Source organism: Trachypithecus francoisi, unplaced genomic scaffold (assembly GCF_009764315.1).
Source record: "Trachypithecus francoisi isolate TF-2019V2 unplaced genomic scaffold, Tfra_2.0 Lachesis_group18, whole genome shotgun sequence".
Taxonomy (NCBI): domain Eukaryota; kingdom Metazoa; phylum Chordata; class Mammalia; order Primates; family Cercopithecidae; genus Trachypithecus; species Trachypithecus francoisi.
The window spans coordinates 35365362-35378553 of record NW_022681463.1 but is presented as its reverse complement, the minus strand read 5'-3'; the positions used below and the strand labels follow the sequence as shown (position 1 = coordinate 35378553).

The window sequence follows — 13192 nt, the reverse complement described above, 5'->3', positions numbered from 1 at the left end:
CGCCTCCCAGGTGAACACTATTTTCCTGCCTCAGCCTCCCGAATAGTTGGGATTACAGGCGCACCCCACTACACCCGGCTAATTATTTCTATTTTTAGTAGAGACAGGGTTTCACTATGTTGGCCAGACTGGTCTCAACCTCCTGACCTGTGATCCGCCGGCCTTGGCCTCCCAAAGTGCTGGGATTACAGGCGTTAGCCACCGCACCCAGCCTAGATATGCAAACTTAAATGCTGTTCTGAACTTATAAAGATGACTTTCTTTCTTTTTTTTTTTTTTTTTTTGAGACGGAGTCTTGCTCTGTCGCCTGGGCTGGAGTGCAGTGGCCGGATCTCGGCTCACTGCAAGCTCTGCCTCCCAGGTTTACGCCATTCTCCTGCCTCAGCCTCCCGTGTAGCTGGGACTACAGGCGCCCGCCTCCTCGCCCGGCTAGTTTTTTGTATTTTTTTAGTGGAGACGGGGTTTCACCGTGTTAGCCAGGATGGTCTCGATCTCCTGACCTCGTGATCCGCCCGTCTCGGCCTCCCAAAGTGCTGGGATTACAGGCTTGAGCCACCGCGCCCGGCCAAAGATGACTTTCTAATAGGAATCTCCGGAGCAGCCTTCTAGTGTGAGTAGCTACAGATATATGTTGGCTATTTTATGGCTACTTTGGAGGAGGAAATCTGTGTTTGAGGCCAGAATGGGTGCACTATGCCTATTAAGAATCTGGAGAAATGAGAGATGATACAAGCATGATATTTATTGGAACCCTGCTTGACTGTAAACACTATTGATGCAAGTCAATAAACTAGATGTTATTTGGAGCAAAGCCCATTCCAAAAATGAAAGTTGCATTGGCCTAGGAACTGGAGAGGGTCACATAAGTTTTGAGAGCCATGTGAACCTGAGCAGCCAGGTCTCGGGTGTTTTTTGGCAAGGGCAGAATTGCTCCAAAGCTCAATCACTTCTTTTCACAACATCATTTACACTTTTCTTTTTTTCTTTTTTTGTTTTCCCTCCCTAACTTATTTCCAATTCATCCTTCTCTAGGTACAGAAGCAAGCTAAAATTATGGTTAATGACAAAAGGTAAATTCCAACAAGAACTGGAAGAACAAGAATAGACAGATCTTTTCAACTTATTTCTTAGTTCTACCTCTTGAAAAAGTCTTTTTTTATTTGTATTTTTTTAAGGGAAGGTTTTAGTGAGTCATGAATCTCAAAATTAAGAATAAATATAGTGACTGGGTGCGGTGGCTCACCCCTGTAATCCCAACACTTTGGGAAGTCGAGGCGGGCAGATCACCTGAGGTCAGGAGTTCCAGACCAGCCTGACCAACATGGAGAAACCCCGTCTCTACTAAAAATATAAAATTAGCCGGGCACGGTGGTGCATGCCTGTGATCCCAGCTACTCAAGAGGCTAAGGCAGGAGAATCACTTGAACCCAGGAGGTGGAGGTTGCGGTAAGCTGAGATCATGCCCCTACACTCCAGCCTAGCCAACAAGAGCGAAACTCCATCTCAAAAAAAAAAAAAAAAGAATGAACATAGCAGCATACAGTTGTTGACATATTCATTAAACACCTCTGCAATTCATTTTAGTAAGTTGCTTTGAGGATGGTGAGCATAGTTTTATTTAATGAGTGATGCTAATGTAACTGTCTCAGCAAAAACTCTTGGGATATTTAAGTATCTGAAACCATTGCAAAGACATGGTGATCAGATGAACTAACGAGAATGTATCAATGTTTCCCTCAATTTCTGTACTCATAGCATTTTGCTTGTGCTTCTGTTATAAGTCCTGTCTTGCATTAGAGTTGCTGCCACTTTCCTTTTGCATTAGATCAACTAGCCCTGTAATTCATAAGCAGTAGGCATCCAAAAACTAAGTTGAAATGCCAAATTTATATTTCGGTACCCAGATTTTCTTCCAAGACTTAATTTGACTTAGTAAGTCAAATTATTTATTCTTCTCTGTGTATTAGCAACTGTTTTGAGAAATAAATTCATAAGTGATGCTGAAGCCTTACGTTCCTCATCTAGCCAAGCCAGAGGCCAAGGCTTCTTTCTAATCTCCTCTAATAGTTTATTTAAAAAAAAAAAAAGTATGAGTTGCCAAATAAAATTGACTTTTAAAAATTATTTAAGTCACTCAAAATGCACTAATAAAAATGTAAAACATTTGCTAGGCATGGAAAAAAGTTTAAATGTTAATTTGTTCCTCTTTTGCTATATTTCTATCTCCCTTTTTTCTTTGATTGTAAATTAAATGAAAGTGTTAAGTTAAATTTTGACCAGAGATGCAGTATCATCAGCGATATTCACATTTTGCCTCTCATTATTCACACAGTTGTTTCTTGTAGTGAAAGGGGAATAGCAGTGTGGCATACAAATAAAATCTACAGTACAAGACATATACAATCTGACTCTTATCCTCTTGTGAATGGCCAAACCCATGATGAAATACTCCAGATGTATAGCTTGACTCTGATGATCAGTTTTAGGTGAAATCAGATAGGCCTTGTTAAAATTCTAATCTGGACTTCACTCAATGGAGACCCACCCTTAGTATGTCATAAAGAAGTGAAGCATTAGACCAAATTAAAATAGAAATTAACATGACTTTTGTCTTAACTGATATTGCAAACCAGAAACTGGATACTGACACAATAACAATAATGATGTGACTAGTTAATAACCTACTATTATGTTTTCTTTGTGAAAATAATGTAAAATGTTCTCCATAAGTTGACAGACCTGTTTTTGATCTGTACAATTTAGCCCATTTTCAAAGTTGAAACTTCTGTGTTTTTCCCCTGGTCCTTGTGCACATTTAGGAGAGGAAGACAAATGGCTAATTGTGGGTATGACTTCAAGTAAAACTCTAAAACCATTAAACCTTTGAAAATTTTGACCTAAATGCTTAAAAGTTAATAAATTACATCAAACCCATCAACTGCGTATCAAATACCTTACAGCACTGTGCAAGAGCAAATTCATTTATCTGACATCATCAGTACCTTAACTTAAATATCCTGGAGTCAAGTAGTCCTTGAGACAGAAGTATACTGAAGAAAGAAGTTATGCAAAAAGTTTGGTTGGGATTACTTGCCTGGGTTTTGGCTTTCTTCTCTCATAGACAATCCCCAGAGCAAGCTACAACATGGCAGAAATTTGGCAGGGCCTTAAAATCTCCTCCTCAAAACACATAAATGAATGTTTTAAGTAACAACAATCAAGTTGTCATTCTTAAATGAATCTCAAATATAGAGCATCCACAGGTTTAAAAAAAAATTAAAAAGCAAGAAACCACAAAAATGTATTAAAATTCTCCTAAATGCTTAGCAGTTATGTTTGCATTATCATCATACTTCTACTCTATCACATCAAAATAATGGCCATTGGATTACAAATTTATCATGTTATAATTTTTCATGAACTTAAAATAGAGATTAAGAAATTGAGGTTATTCCTCCATATTTTTTCCCAAGTGAGATAATTTGCAACATTAAAAAAATTATTTTTGCCCTAATGTGGACCACCTGAGGTCAGGAGTTCGAGACCAGCTCGGTCAACATGGCGAAACCCAACCTCTAATAAACATACAAAAATTAGCTAGGCGTGGTGGCACGCCCCTGTAGTCCCAGTTACTTGGGAAGCTGAGGCAGAATGGCTTGAACCTGGGAGGCAGAGGTTGCAGTGAGCCAAGATTCCACCACTGCACTCCAGTCTGGGTGACACAGCGAAACTCCACCTCAAAAAATAATAACATAAAAAATAAAATTGCCAGGTGCAGTGGCTCACACCTGTAATCCCAGCACTTTGGGAGGCTGAGGTGGGCAGATCACCTGAGGTCGGGTGTTCGAGATCAGCCTGACCAACATAGTGAAACCCTGTCTCTACAGAAAATACAAAAATTAGCCAGGCCTGGTGGTGCATGCCTGAATCCCAGCTACTCAGGAAGCTGAAATGAAGCAGAGGACTCTCTCGAATCTAGGATGCAGAGGTTGCAGTGAGTTGAGATCGCACCACTGCACTCCAGCCTGGATGACAGAGCAAGACTTTGTCTCAAAAAATGAAAATAAAAAAAATAGATTCATTATTTTTAATGCAGTGAATGAGTGCCAGTTGTTTTTAATCTATTTAGATATAAGTATTTAATCTTCCATATTTTGAAAATTAATTCTATGCTGGTATATAGATAAAGCCAACATTTAACAGGTTAGTTGGAAGCTTCTTGAGAAATCCAATTTTCTTTTCTTCTTTTTTTTTTTTGGAGACAGTCTTATTCTGTCCTCCAGGCTGGAGTGCAGTGACACGATTTTGGCTCACTTCAACTTCCACCTCCCAGGTTCAAGCAATTCTCCTGCCTCAGTCTCTCAAGTAGCTAGGATTATAGGTGCCTGCCACCACGCCCACTAATTTTTGTATTTTTAGAGACGGGGTTTCACCATGTTGGCCAGACTGGTCTCAAACTCCTATCGGGGGCGGGTCCCACCGATATCCGTTCGGGGTCCCTGACTTCCCACAACACCTGACCTCAAGTGATCCACTTGCCTCAGTCTCCCAAAGTGTTGGGATTACAGGTGTGAGCCACCATGCCTGGCCTCCCATTTTCTTATATATCTTTAAACAAATTATTTTCATAGGACTTAATATACTTAATTCAAATCCTCTTCCAATTTGTTGACTATCACTTTATGCTCTATATTTGAACCAATGAGTTATACTTAAGATCAGAGTCCATTAAAAAACTGAATTAGAAAGCAATTCCTAGGTCAGTAGTTGCCATACTGCACATAATCATTTGTAGAATGATTAAAAATGTTAACTCCTAGGCCACACCATCAGATTCTGACTCAGTAACTATGGGAAGAGGTTCTTACTTTTTCAATAAACACTCAATAGCATCTGATGCAATTTGTGTAAGAATACTTTCAAAGCCACTTATGCGGTGAAAAAAAAAAGATATATTTACCCCTCAATTTTTATACCAAAAAGAGCTTTGTCAATGCACATGGCAGTTTTTGATGAACAAAGCTAATCAGTCAAACTTTTTGTGCTTTACAAATCTTGAAAACTATATAATGAATAAGAAACCCTACCCTATTTTCTAGCAACCAGATTCTTCCTTAGATCACCAGGGTGAAGTTTTAAGAGTGTTAGAATCGAAACATTCAGTAACTCAAAGTTGAAGCTTAAATCATTTCTAAATTAACTTAATCCTATGTTTCTTAGAGAAGTCAGAGGAAACTGAAGGTCCTTAGAGCAATGTCTTAGTGTAGGAGGCTATATAGTTCCTTGAGAGCCAATTTTAAAAAACAAAACAGAAGACAACCTGTACTAAGACTTAACCTAATAAGAAGGAGCCTCAGAACAGGAAACAAGAGATTAAACAATAATGACAAGTAAATTATTTTCTAGACTTCCGGTGACTCTTGGCAGCAAAAGTTTGCACTTTGGGGGGAAAAAAAAATCATCAGCCACAAAGTGACTAATCAAGTGACTTAAAACCTAGTATTTGTCAAGATGGGCTTGCAGCAGCTTGCTGTACCTTTGCTTCTAAAAGACAACTCCAAGCACACTGACTCTCACGCTGCATCTTTTTCCCAGAGCAAAATTTAACAATTTTCTGAATAATCTGATTGAATAAAGTCAGGGCCCTAAATTGGCCTTCCTTGGCTTGAGCAAGACCAGTATCAGATCAAATTTTATGATACCAAATACCAGAATCAAAGCAAGTTCTTTTTTTCATGTCTTTTCTAACATAAGGAATTTGGTAAAATGGTGATGTTTCAGAGTCAAAAATTAAATAGACTGGAAAAAACACTGCCACGATCAGCTAAGTCAAGAAAATTTTTTTGGCCTTAATTGTAAGAACTGATCTGTGGATATTGCATGTCTGAGACACAGGTGACATTCAATAAATGTTTGTTGAGCTAAACTCATTTCACTAGTCTTGAATTATCCTCATGGAATTAATCCTTGATACTGTATATAAAGAAAACGCCTAACTGTTAATTTTTAAGGAAAGTCTCCTGAATAAACCAGTTCAAAGATTTAAAAAAAAAAAAAAAAAAAACCTCTGCAAAACAAACACAAGTCAGATAATCTGCAAATATAAAAATAAAAAAAGGGCAGGGGGAGAAGAACAAGAACAATTACATAGCTAAAATAAGCTCTCTTATAAGTACAGATATTAAGTCAAATGTTGTTAGTTCTGTTGATTGCTAGAATTGTCTCTGAAAGTCATCAAATCCAGCTTACTTTAAAGCAGCAATCATAAAATAATTCTACAGAAAAGTGGTTAACTATTTCATTAAAATGTTACCCTTAACAGAAAATGCAGTTTCTTACACTTGAAAGAAACAAAAGATAAAAGAAGACAAAACAGCTCAGTTTAATTTCAAACGTTAATATATTTTCTATTTTATATTGGACATATGCATCTGTAACCCCTCATTTGCAGCAACTATCACATCCTCATAAAAGGGGCAAAATTTGTAAGATGCCTCTTAAAATAAATATTCTTTTTTATAAAATAATAAAACTTCAAATAAATATTCTTTACACTAAACAATATGTTGAAAAAATTAGAAAATAAAGGTTGAATTTTACTGTAACTGTACAATATACATGAAGTCCAAAGGGAAATCAGAGTCTTACAATAAAGGCTTTCTGTAAGGCAAAATACAATCTAAAAACATACTGATTGATTCACATTCTTCCGAATGTACAACATATTAGTATAATATTTTGTGACTGTGCCATGTAGTATGGCACAACTTGTTTTTCACAGTTGCAAATATTATTGTATATACAAAAATATAGCACATTCTCTCTGGAGAAAACAATGGAAAAAAGTCATCTGCTAATTTACAAGTTTTGCAAGTACTATTCACAAACAAAAACTTTGCCTAGGAGTGTCTGTGTTGCTTTAGCTTATGCAATACATGGGTCACCAAGTTCTGTATCTCATACTTTGAGCTCCATTAGCTGAGTTCTGACAAGCATATCAGTTAAAATGGCACATGGACAAAAAGCATTTCACTGCAAACAGCAAAGACTATCCCAACTCTCTATTAACAGTGCCAAGATTATAACTGTTTAGTTGGTTGCATATGTGTGTTAAAAAAAGAAAGAAAAAATCCTCATTACTGTAATATTCCTGATTAATGATGCTATGTTGGTTTTTCAAAGTTCCTGGGGGGGACAGTGGGAACTTTGCAGCAAACTGTGTTTGAGTTTTTACAACGGCATCCAGGCCTGTTAACCCGGTCATAACACCCCTGGCACAATTTAAGGCAACCCTTGGCTGGAAGGTAACACCATAAACAAGGCAAAAAGAGGGACATGACACCCATGGCCGACCATCGTGTACAACAGTGAGACTGGCTGCAAGAACATGGGTTGTCAGCACAGTTGTCCTCATCATCATTAGAACAGTGATAGAAGAGACCTTTCACACAGCATACACAAGTCCCATAGTCAATCACGTTCTGGGCCGAGCAAAGGCACTGCTTGTCGCAGATCCAGTCTGATGGCAGAGGCCTTGGGTAGGTGCACTCCTTACATTTGCACTTGCCACAGTCCTCACACCTGTAGGCATGCAGGCCCAAATCTTCCTTGCTCAGTGGCTTAAGCTCACCTGGCTTGAGCTCAGATTTGGGTTGCACCCGGATTATCCCATCAGCAACAGGCCCGGAGGAAAAGGATGATCCTAGCAGTCTCTGTTCAGAGGAGCTGCTGCTGGTACTTGTCCTCGTACTGCTCCGCGACCCTGAGCTGACCGTGCTTATGGATCTGGACAGAGGGGCTCGTGCAGAAGAATGGACCTGCGAGTGCTGGAGCCTTGGAGGCTGGCGGTGCTCGGGCAGCCCGTGGAGTCTCTCGTGTTTGTGCTGAGTGGAGGGGCGAGGAGCAGGCTTGAGCCCAGGTCTTGGGACGACAGTAGGCCCCTCTGTGTACTCATTGGTGTTTCGGATGGCTCTGATCTGATCCAGAGACAAGACATGTACCTGCTGGGTGAGGGCGTCTCTGGGGTCGGGCTCCCCACGCTGTCTGCCACCGTCACGGGGCGTCTGCAGCAAGGGCTGCGACCCGTTGCCACTCTGAGCTCTGGCCTCCATCAGGTCTTGGAAGTGTGGTCACTCCAGCAGGCTTAGAACACATCTGAACTCCTGAGGAAGCCAAGAGGAAAGAATGGTTGATACTCTAAGATACTTCCCACTCTCCACCCACCTGAATTGACTCCTCACTTCCCACTTTCCCTAGAGAAATAGGATTTGAAATGGAATGGCAGTAGGGAGGTATTAGCCATATGATCAACAACGCCTGTACCCAAAAGTAAAAATTACGACTGGCTACTGACAATTCTGTAATCCCGTGATGTACAACAACACAAAGCTGATCTTTGAGTCACTTAAGTAAGAACTCCTCATTCAAAGAAACTACAATTTTTAAGGCTCGGGTTCAATGTAAAAACCGCAAGAAAGTATCGCTGGAATATAACACTGCTACCAACGTTTTCAAAAGTTGAAAATCTTTTCAAAAGTTGAAATAGGTTTCCATTTGTCATGGCCATTTTTGCCTTAAGGGTTAATAATGCAGCCTAGAAGATTCTTTCTGGTTCTTAGTTTTTACTTTTACATCAAACACTTTAACTGTGACGTATCCGGTATTCTGTAACTTTCTCAAAGCCGGTAGAATTAATATGGCATGCAAAAAGTAAATACCCAAAACAGTTAAAAATTTTACAACAATCATGCCATTTTTAATTAATTGTATAGTAGCACAAAGTTATAGAACTAAAAGCAAATCAAATCCTATTAGGTGCCAGAAACACATTAAAGCAAACTTACACAACAACAAGAAGACAAGAATTTATTTTCAACTTCTCAACAACTTAAGAATTAAGTATTTTACAGTCTGATAGCCTAGAACACCACCTTAGATTCTGCTGCTAAAAGGTTGTTCTCCCTGTTTTAGAAATGAAGCATGTCAAAAGCTCGACTAATTTTCTGTTTTCAAAAAATTAATTGAGAACACAAACGAAATGATAACCAGAAAAGTGTTTTAAAAACTCAAATGTCACACTTCGTATCTAGCATTCTGTCAAGGAATTCCTTACACTACAGTCCTTCTTCAATTTCAAAACGATCACCCAATTTCCCAAGCCCATATGGCAATAAAAAGCATAAAACAGGCAAAAGCGGACCTTTATCCAATCTCCGCTCTTTAGAATAGAGGCCACAGCGAACAAGGCAGGTGACAAACGTCTCCCAATTCGGAGCAAGGCAGCGCTGGAAACCGGATCTCCTCACCTCCAAAAGAATGGCAGAAGACAACGCTGCCCTTTGCTTTCACTTAAGTTTATTGCCTCTCTGTGCCCCAACACCGTCCCCAGCAGGTGGGACACAGCCGATCCCCAGGGTACGTTTCTCCAGGCGGACTGACGCTGTCCATCGGCCAGGCTGCTCCCCTGCTTACGATCCCAAGACTCACAGACAAGACTCACAGACAGGCAGGGGCCGCGGGCGCCTCCGAAGGGGACGTGTCACGAAATGCAGGAGCACACTTCCCCCGCCTCCCTCTCCCCAGTTAAGATCTCCCCCAACTCAAGGGAACTGCCTTGCAGCCCCAAGGAGCCACTCCGCCCCGAGGCACAGGTCACGCTGACCACTGCTAGGCTTTCTGCAAAGCCCCTCGGACATCCGGCACAGGTTTGCCACCCCGACACGGCGAGCACGAAAGCCCTGCCTGAGACACGCAGCCAGGACGCACAAGTCCAACCCACGCACACACACCGACTCCACGCTGCACTGACCGAAGGGGGCATTGCCTGTAATCTGCACACGCCTATCTCCTTTTGGGTCAAGAGAGACAAAAAAAAAAAAAAAAAAAAAAGATATCATATTTCTTAAAGTGAAAGAAAAATTGCTTTTTTTTTTTTTTTTTTTAAAAAAGAGGGCATTTGGCCCACTGCTCACTCCGGGCGCGCAGAACCCAGCTCCCGGAGCTGTAAACTTTTGGTGCAGATTTGCTTGCAGTCAAAGTAGCATCTTTGAAAGAAAAGGGGGCTTTTTAATTTTATTATTTTAAGTGATTTCTGCCGATCTGATCCCTGGCCTCCTTCTTCGAAGCTGGACTCCCCACCTCCGCCCCTCTTCTCTTTCCCAGTCCCCCCTCCCCTTTGAAAGTGCTTTGAAACCCCCATTAAGAACAGTGTGTGATCAGACTGAGGATTAGGGGAAAAGAACTTCAGCTCTAGGGTGGGGCAAACGGACACAGAAACTGCTTTGTAAAAAACACACAAGAATCCAAATTAAAACACAGCAACAACAACAACAAAAGGAAATAAAAAACTGCCTCTTTTGCCACCTACTTTCAGGTAATGGAAAATGATCGCGACCGCTTGATGACTTTCTTCCTGCGCTGGGTCAGCCTGAGCTTCCAAAAATAAAATAAGTGTGACCTAGGCTGACCACGAAGAACGGAAAAGACAGAGAGCTGCACTTCCGAACCGCAGAGACCCGGCGCCAGGCAGGGCGACGCTCCCACCCGCTCCGGGCTAGACCGTCCACACGGAGCAGAGGCGGGGACTCCCTCCACCCGGCACCCTGCCTTTTTCTCACCCTGGGGGTCTCCTGCCCCCGAGGCGAGCAACCCGTGTCCCCCAGCCCCACCAGCGCCCCGCCTAGGGACAGCCTCTCTCCGGACTTTGCCTTCCACCAAGAGGAGGAACAGGTTAGAAATGCGGGCGCCTGCAAAGGCGACCTGGAAAACACAAAGTGTCTTTCTCTCCCTCTCTCGCTCTCAGCGCCGAATTCGCGGCCAGTGCACGGCTGGGAGCAGGCTGCGAGCTGTCCTCCGTCCCAACCCCCTAGAGCGCGGGCGCGCGGGGTCGCCTGCCTGGGACACTGCACGGGGTGCATACAGAAGTCTCCTCAGAGGCAGGCCGAGCCCGAGCCCCGGGCAAGGCAGGTTCGCGGGGAGCGCCCCGGATCCGCACGAAGACCCTGAGGGATTTGAGAAAGGGAGGCTCGGGGAGAGACGGACCCAACTCCTGGTCCGGCTGCACCTACTCCATGTTGCCCACAACGCGCCGGCCACGGCGTCAGGAGGGGAAGAGCCAAACGTGCCTCACCGTGATCGCGGCTTTGCACCAACCCCTCTCCCTTGGATTCTCTTCTTTCTGCGATGTGCAAATAAATCCAGTCTCGATGCAAACTTTTTTCCCTTTCTTTCCAGCCTCTGCTTCAGTCCAACTTCCGAGCAATCGGCGGGAGAAAAAAAGAGGAGAATTCGGAGCCAAATTCCCCGCTGATGAACACTCTGGGGTTCGGGGCTGGAGACGACCCCCCTTCTAGAAGCACACGCGGAGTATTTCCTCTTTTTTCTCAATGAACAAGAGGCCGAAGCGCCAACGGCAAGTCCCTTTTCCTGGCAGATGAGCGAATGGGAAAAGAAAACGGCCTTACGAAGAACCTAAAGCCAGATCGCCAAGTGGTGCGGCCGCAGCCTCGTCGTAGCGGAGGCTGCGCGGGGGCGCGGGCCGGGCCGGGCGGGCGCGGGGGCCTGGGCACTGCGCGCTCCGCCGGCCCCTCTCCTCCGCTAGCGCTGCGGCGCGCAGCTCTCAGCGGTGCAGACTGGGCGTTGTGGAGGCGAGGCAGCGAGGCCGAGGCGGGGAGGGTGGGTGCGGAGGAGGAGGAGGAGGAAGAGGAGGAGGAGGAGGAGGAGGGTCTGGGGCCCGCCCGGGGGGGGCTCGCCGTTGGCCTGCGCCCTCGCCTTTCCGGAGGAGGCAGGGAGCTCTGCGGCGGCCGCGGCAGCAGTAAATGGCGTCATGTGGATCCGAGGCGGAACAGAGCAGTTGTTGTCCCAGAGGATATATCGCATCCGGTCCCAGCTCATTGGCTCCGCGGGGCTACATTCACTCACACTCCAGCGCCCGCCAGCGCTCTGAGCCGCAGGAGGCATTCAAAAGGGCAACCGCGCCGCCCCGCGCGTCCCCAGGACGGTCCTGCAGCCCGGGCGCCGTCACGCGGGGCGCCCGCGGGGCCGGGCTGGGCACGGCAGGGTCGGTTTATGTAGTTTCAAGGAAACACTGACCTTAAGGTTTCCCCAGAGGCAATGAGGACGAGCCAGAGGCTCGAGCTGATTTAGGGAACTTTCTCCTTGCCACCAGGAAAGGGGAATGAACATTTAAGACTAATCCGGGCCACGCAGTGTTAGCATGAAAAACAAGTTGCAGGTTTTAAGACTTTATCCGGAATCCATTTCAAGTCTACCTCTCCCCTTTTCTGTTCCCCTTTGCGGAGGGGGTGACGGGGGCTGGGGGGGGGGAGAAGAAGGGGGAGGGGAAGGGGAGCGGGAAGTGAGGTGGGAGGGCTATTGGTTTATTCTTTGTCTACTGGATTAACCCGATTATACACCAGGCACTAGCACAAACCGCCTCCCCCACCTCCGAGCCTTGTACGGGAGGAACGGAATGCAGATTCGAGTTTCAAGTACCTTCTGCTCTTGCTGGGATTGGCTTTTGATTGTGTCGAGTTGTAGTTTTTCCGTTTATTAGAATTTCATTTTTAAGGGGGGTTATCTATGAATGGAGGCTTTTTGAAGAGCTTCCTTACTGTTTTGCTTCATGCAATAGCTAAAGTCTACAGTCTAAGCCCTTTAACTTAATTCATTAATAGACAGGAATATGATTACTCAGGGCGACAGCATGGGCTTCCGAAATTGGGGTGGGGGGGAAGGGTTGGCTCACTGTTTCCCTGCAGATTTCCTTCTTCCCTTAACTAAAAGTCATCCTTCATTTCCCACTTTTCTTGACACCTAGAACATTTCTTAAGATCCTGTTGTCCATGTTGAAGGTGTACTATTCTTTCCCATTAAAAAATAAATAAATAAACATAGAAAATGCATACGTATGCACTGTCCTAGCTGCCGTTCCTTTACTAAGAAATGTGCCTTCACGTGGGAGCACCAGTGGAAAATTAAAACTCGCGCATACACACGCCTAATACTGCATTCTGTCGAGCAACTTACAGAATGCTTTTATTTTACAGGGAATTACCTGCTTGTACGGTCAAAACTCCCGAAGAGCACCTGTGATCTTGCCCCATGCGGTGTGTTCTTGAAAGCAGTGTTAGGAAAACATGGTGCTTCATTCGTCCAGCTTTAACCCAATCCATTCGCAGCTACCCTGGAACTA

General features: G+C 44.0%; 1 protein-coding gene across 4 annotated transcripts; it reads right to left on the bottom strand.

The window, feature by feature from the left end:
- Positions 1-6381: 6381 nt before the first annotated feature.
- Positions 6382-11632, bottom strand: SPRY2 (sprouty RTK signaling antagonist 2). Of its 4 annotated transcripts, none has more exons than XM_033177449.1 (2): positions 11129-11632; positions 6382-8162 (listed from the first exon to the last, which is right to left on the bottom strand). In XM_033177449.1, exon 2 carries the CDS (start codon positions 8109-8111, stop codon positions 7164-7166), a length of 948 nt encoding a protein of 315 aa, XP_033033340.1. In that variant the 5' UTR covers positions 8112-8162; positions 11129-11632; the 3' UTR covers positions 6382-7163. The 4 variants fall into 4 exon arrangements, with proteins under 4 accessions (XP_033033340.1, XP_033033343.1, XP_033033341.1 ...); XM_033177452.1 differs by lacking the exon at positions 11129-11632 and adding an exon at positions 10367-10619; XM_033177450.1 differs by lacking the exon at positions 11129-11632 and adding an exon at positions 9200-10163.
- Between the last annotated feature and the right edge of the window lie 1560 nt (positions 11633-13192).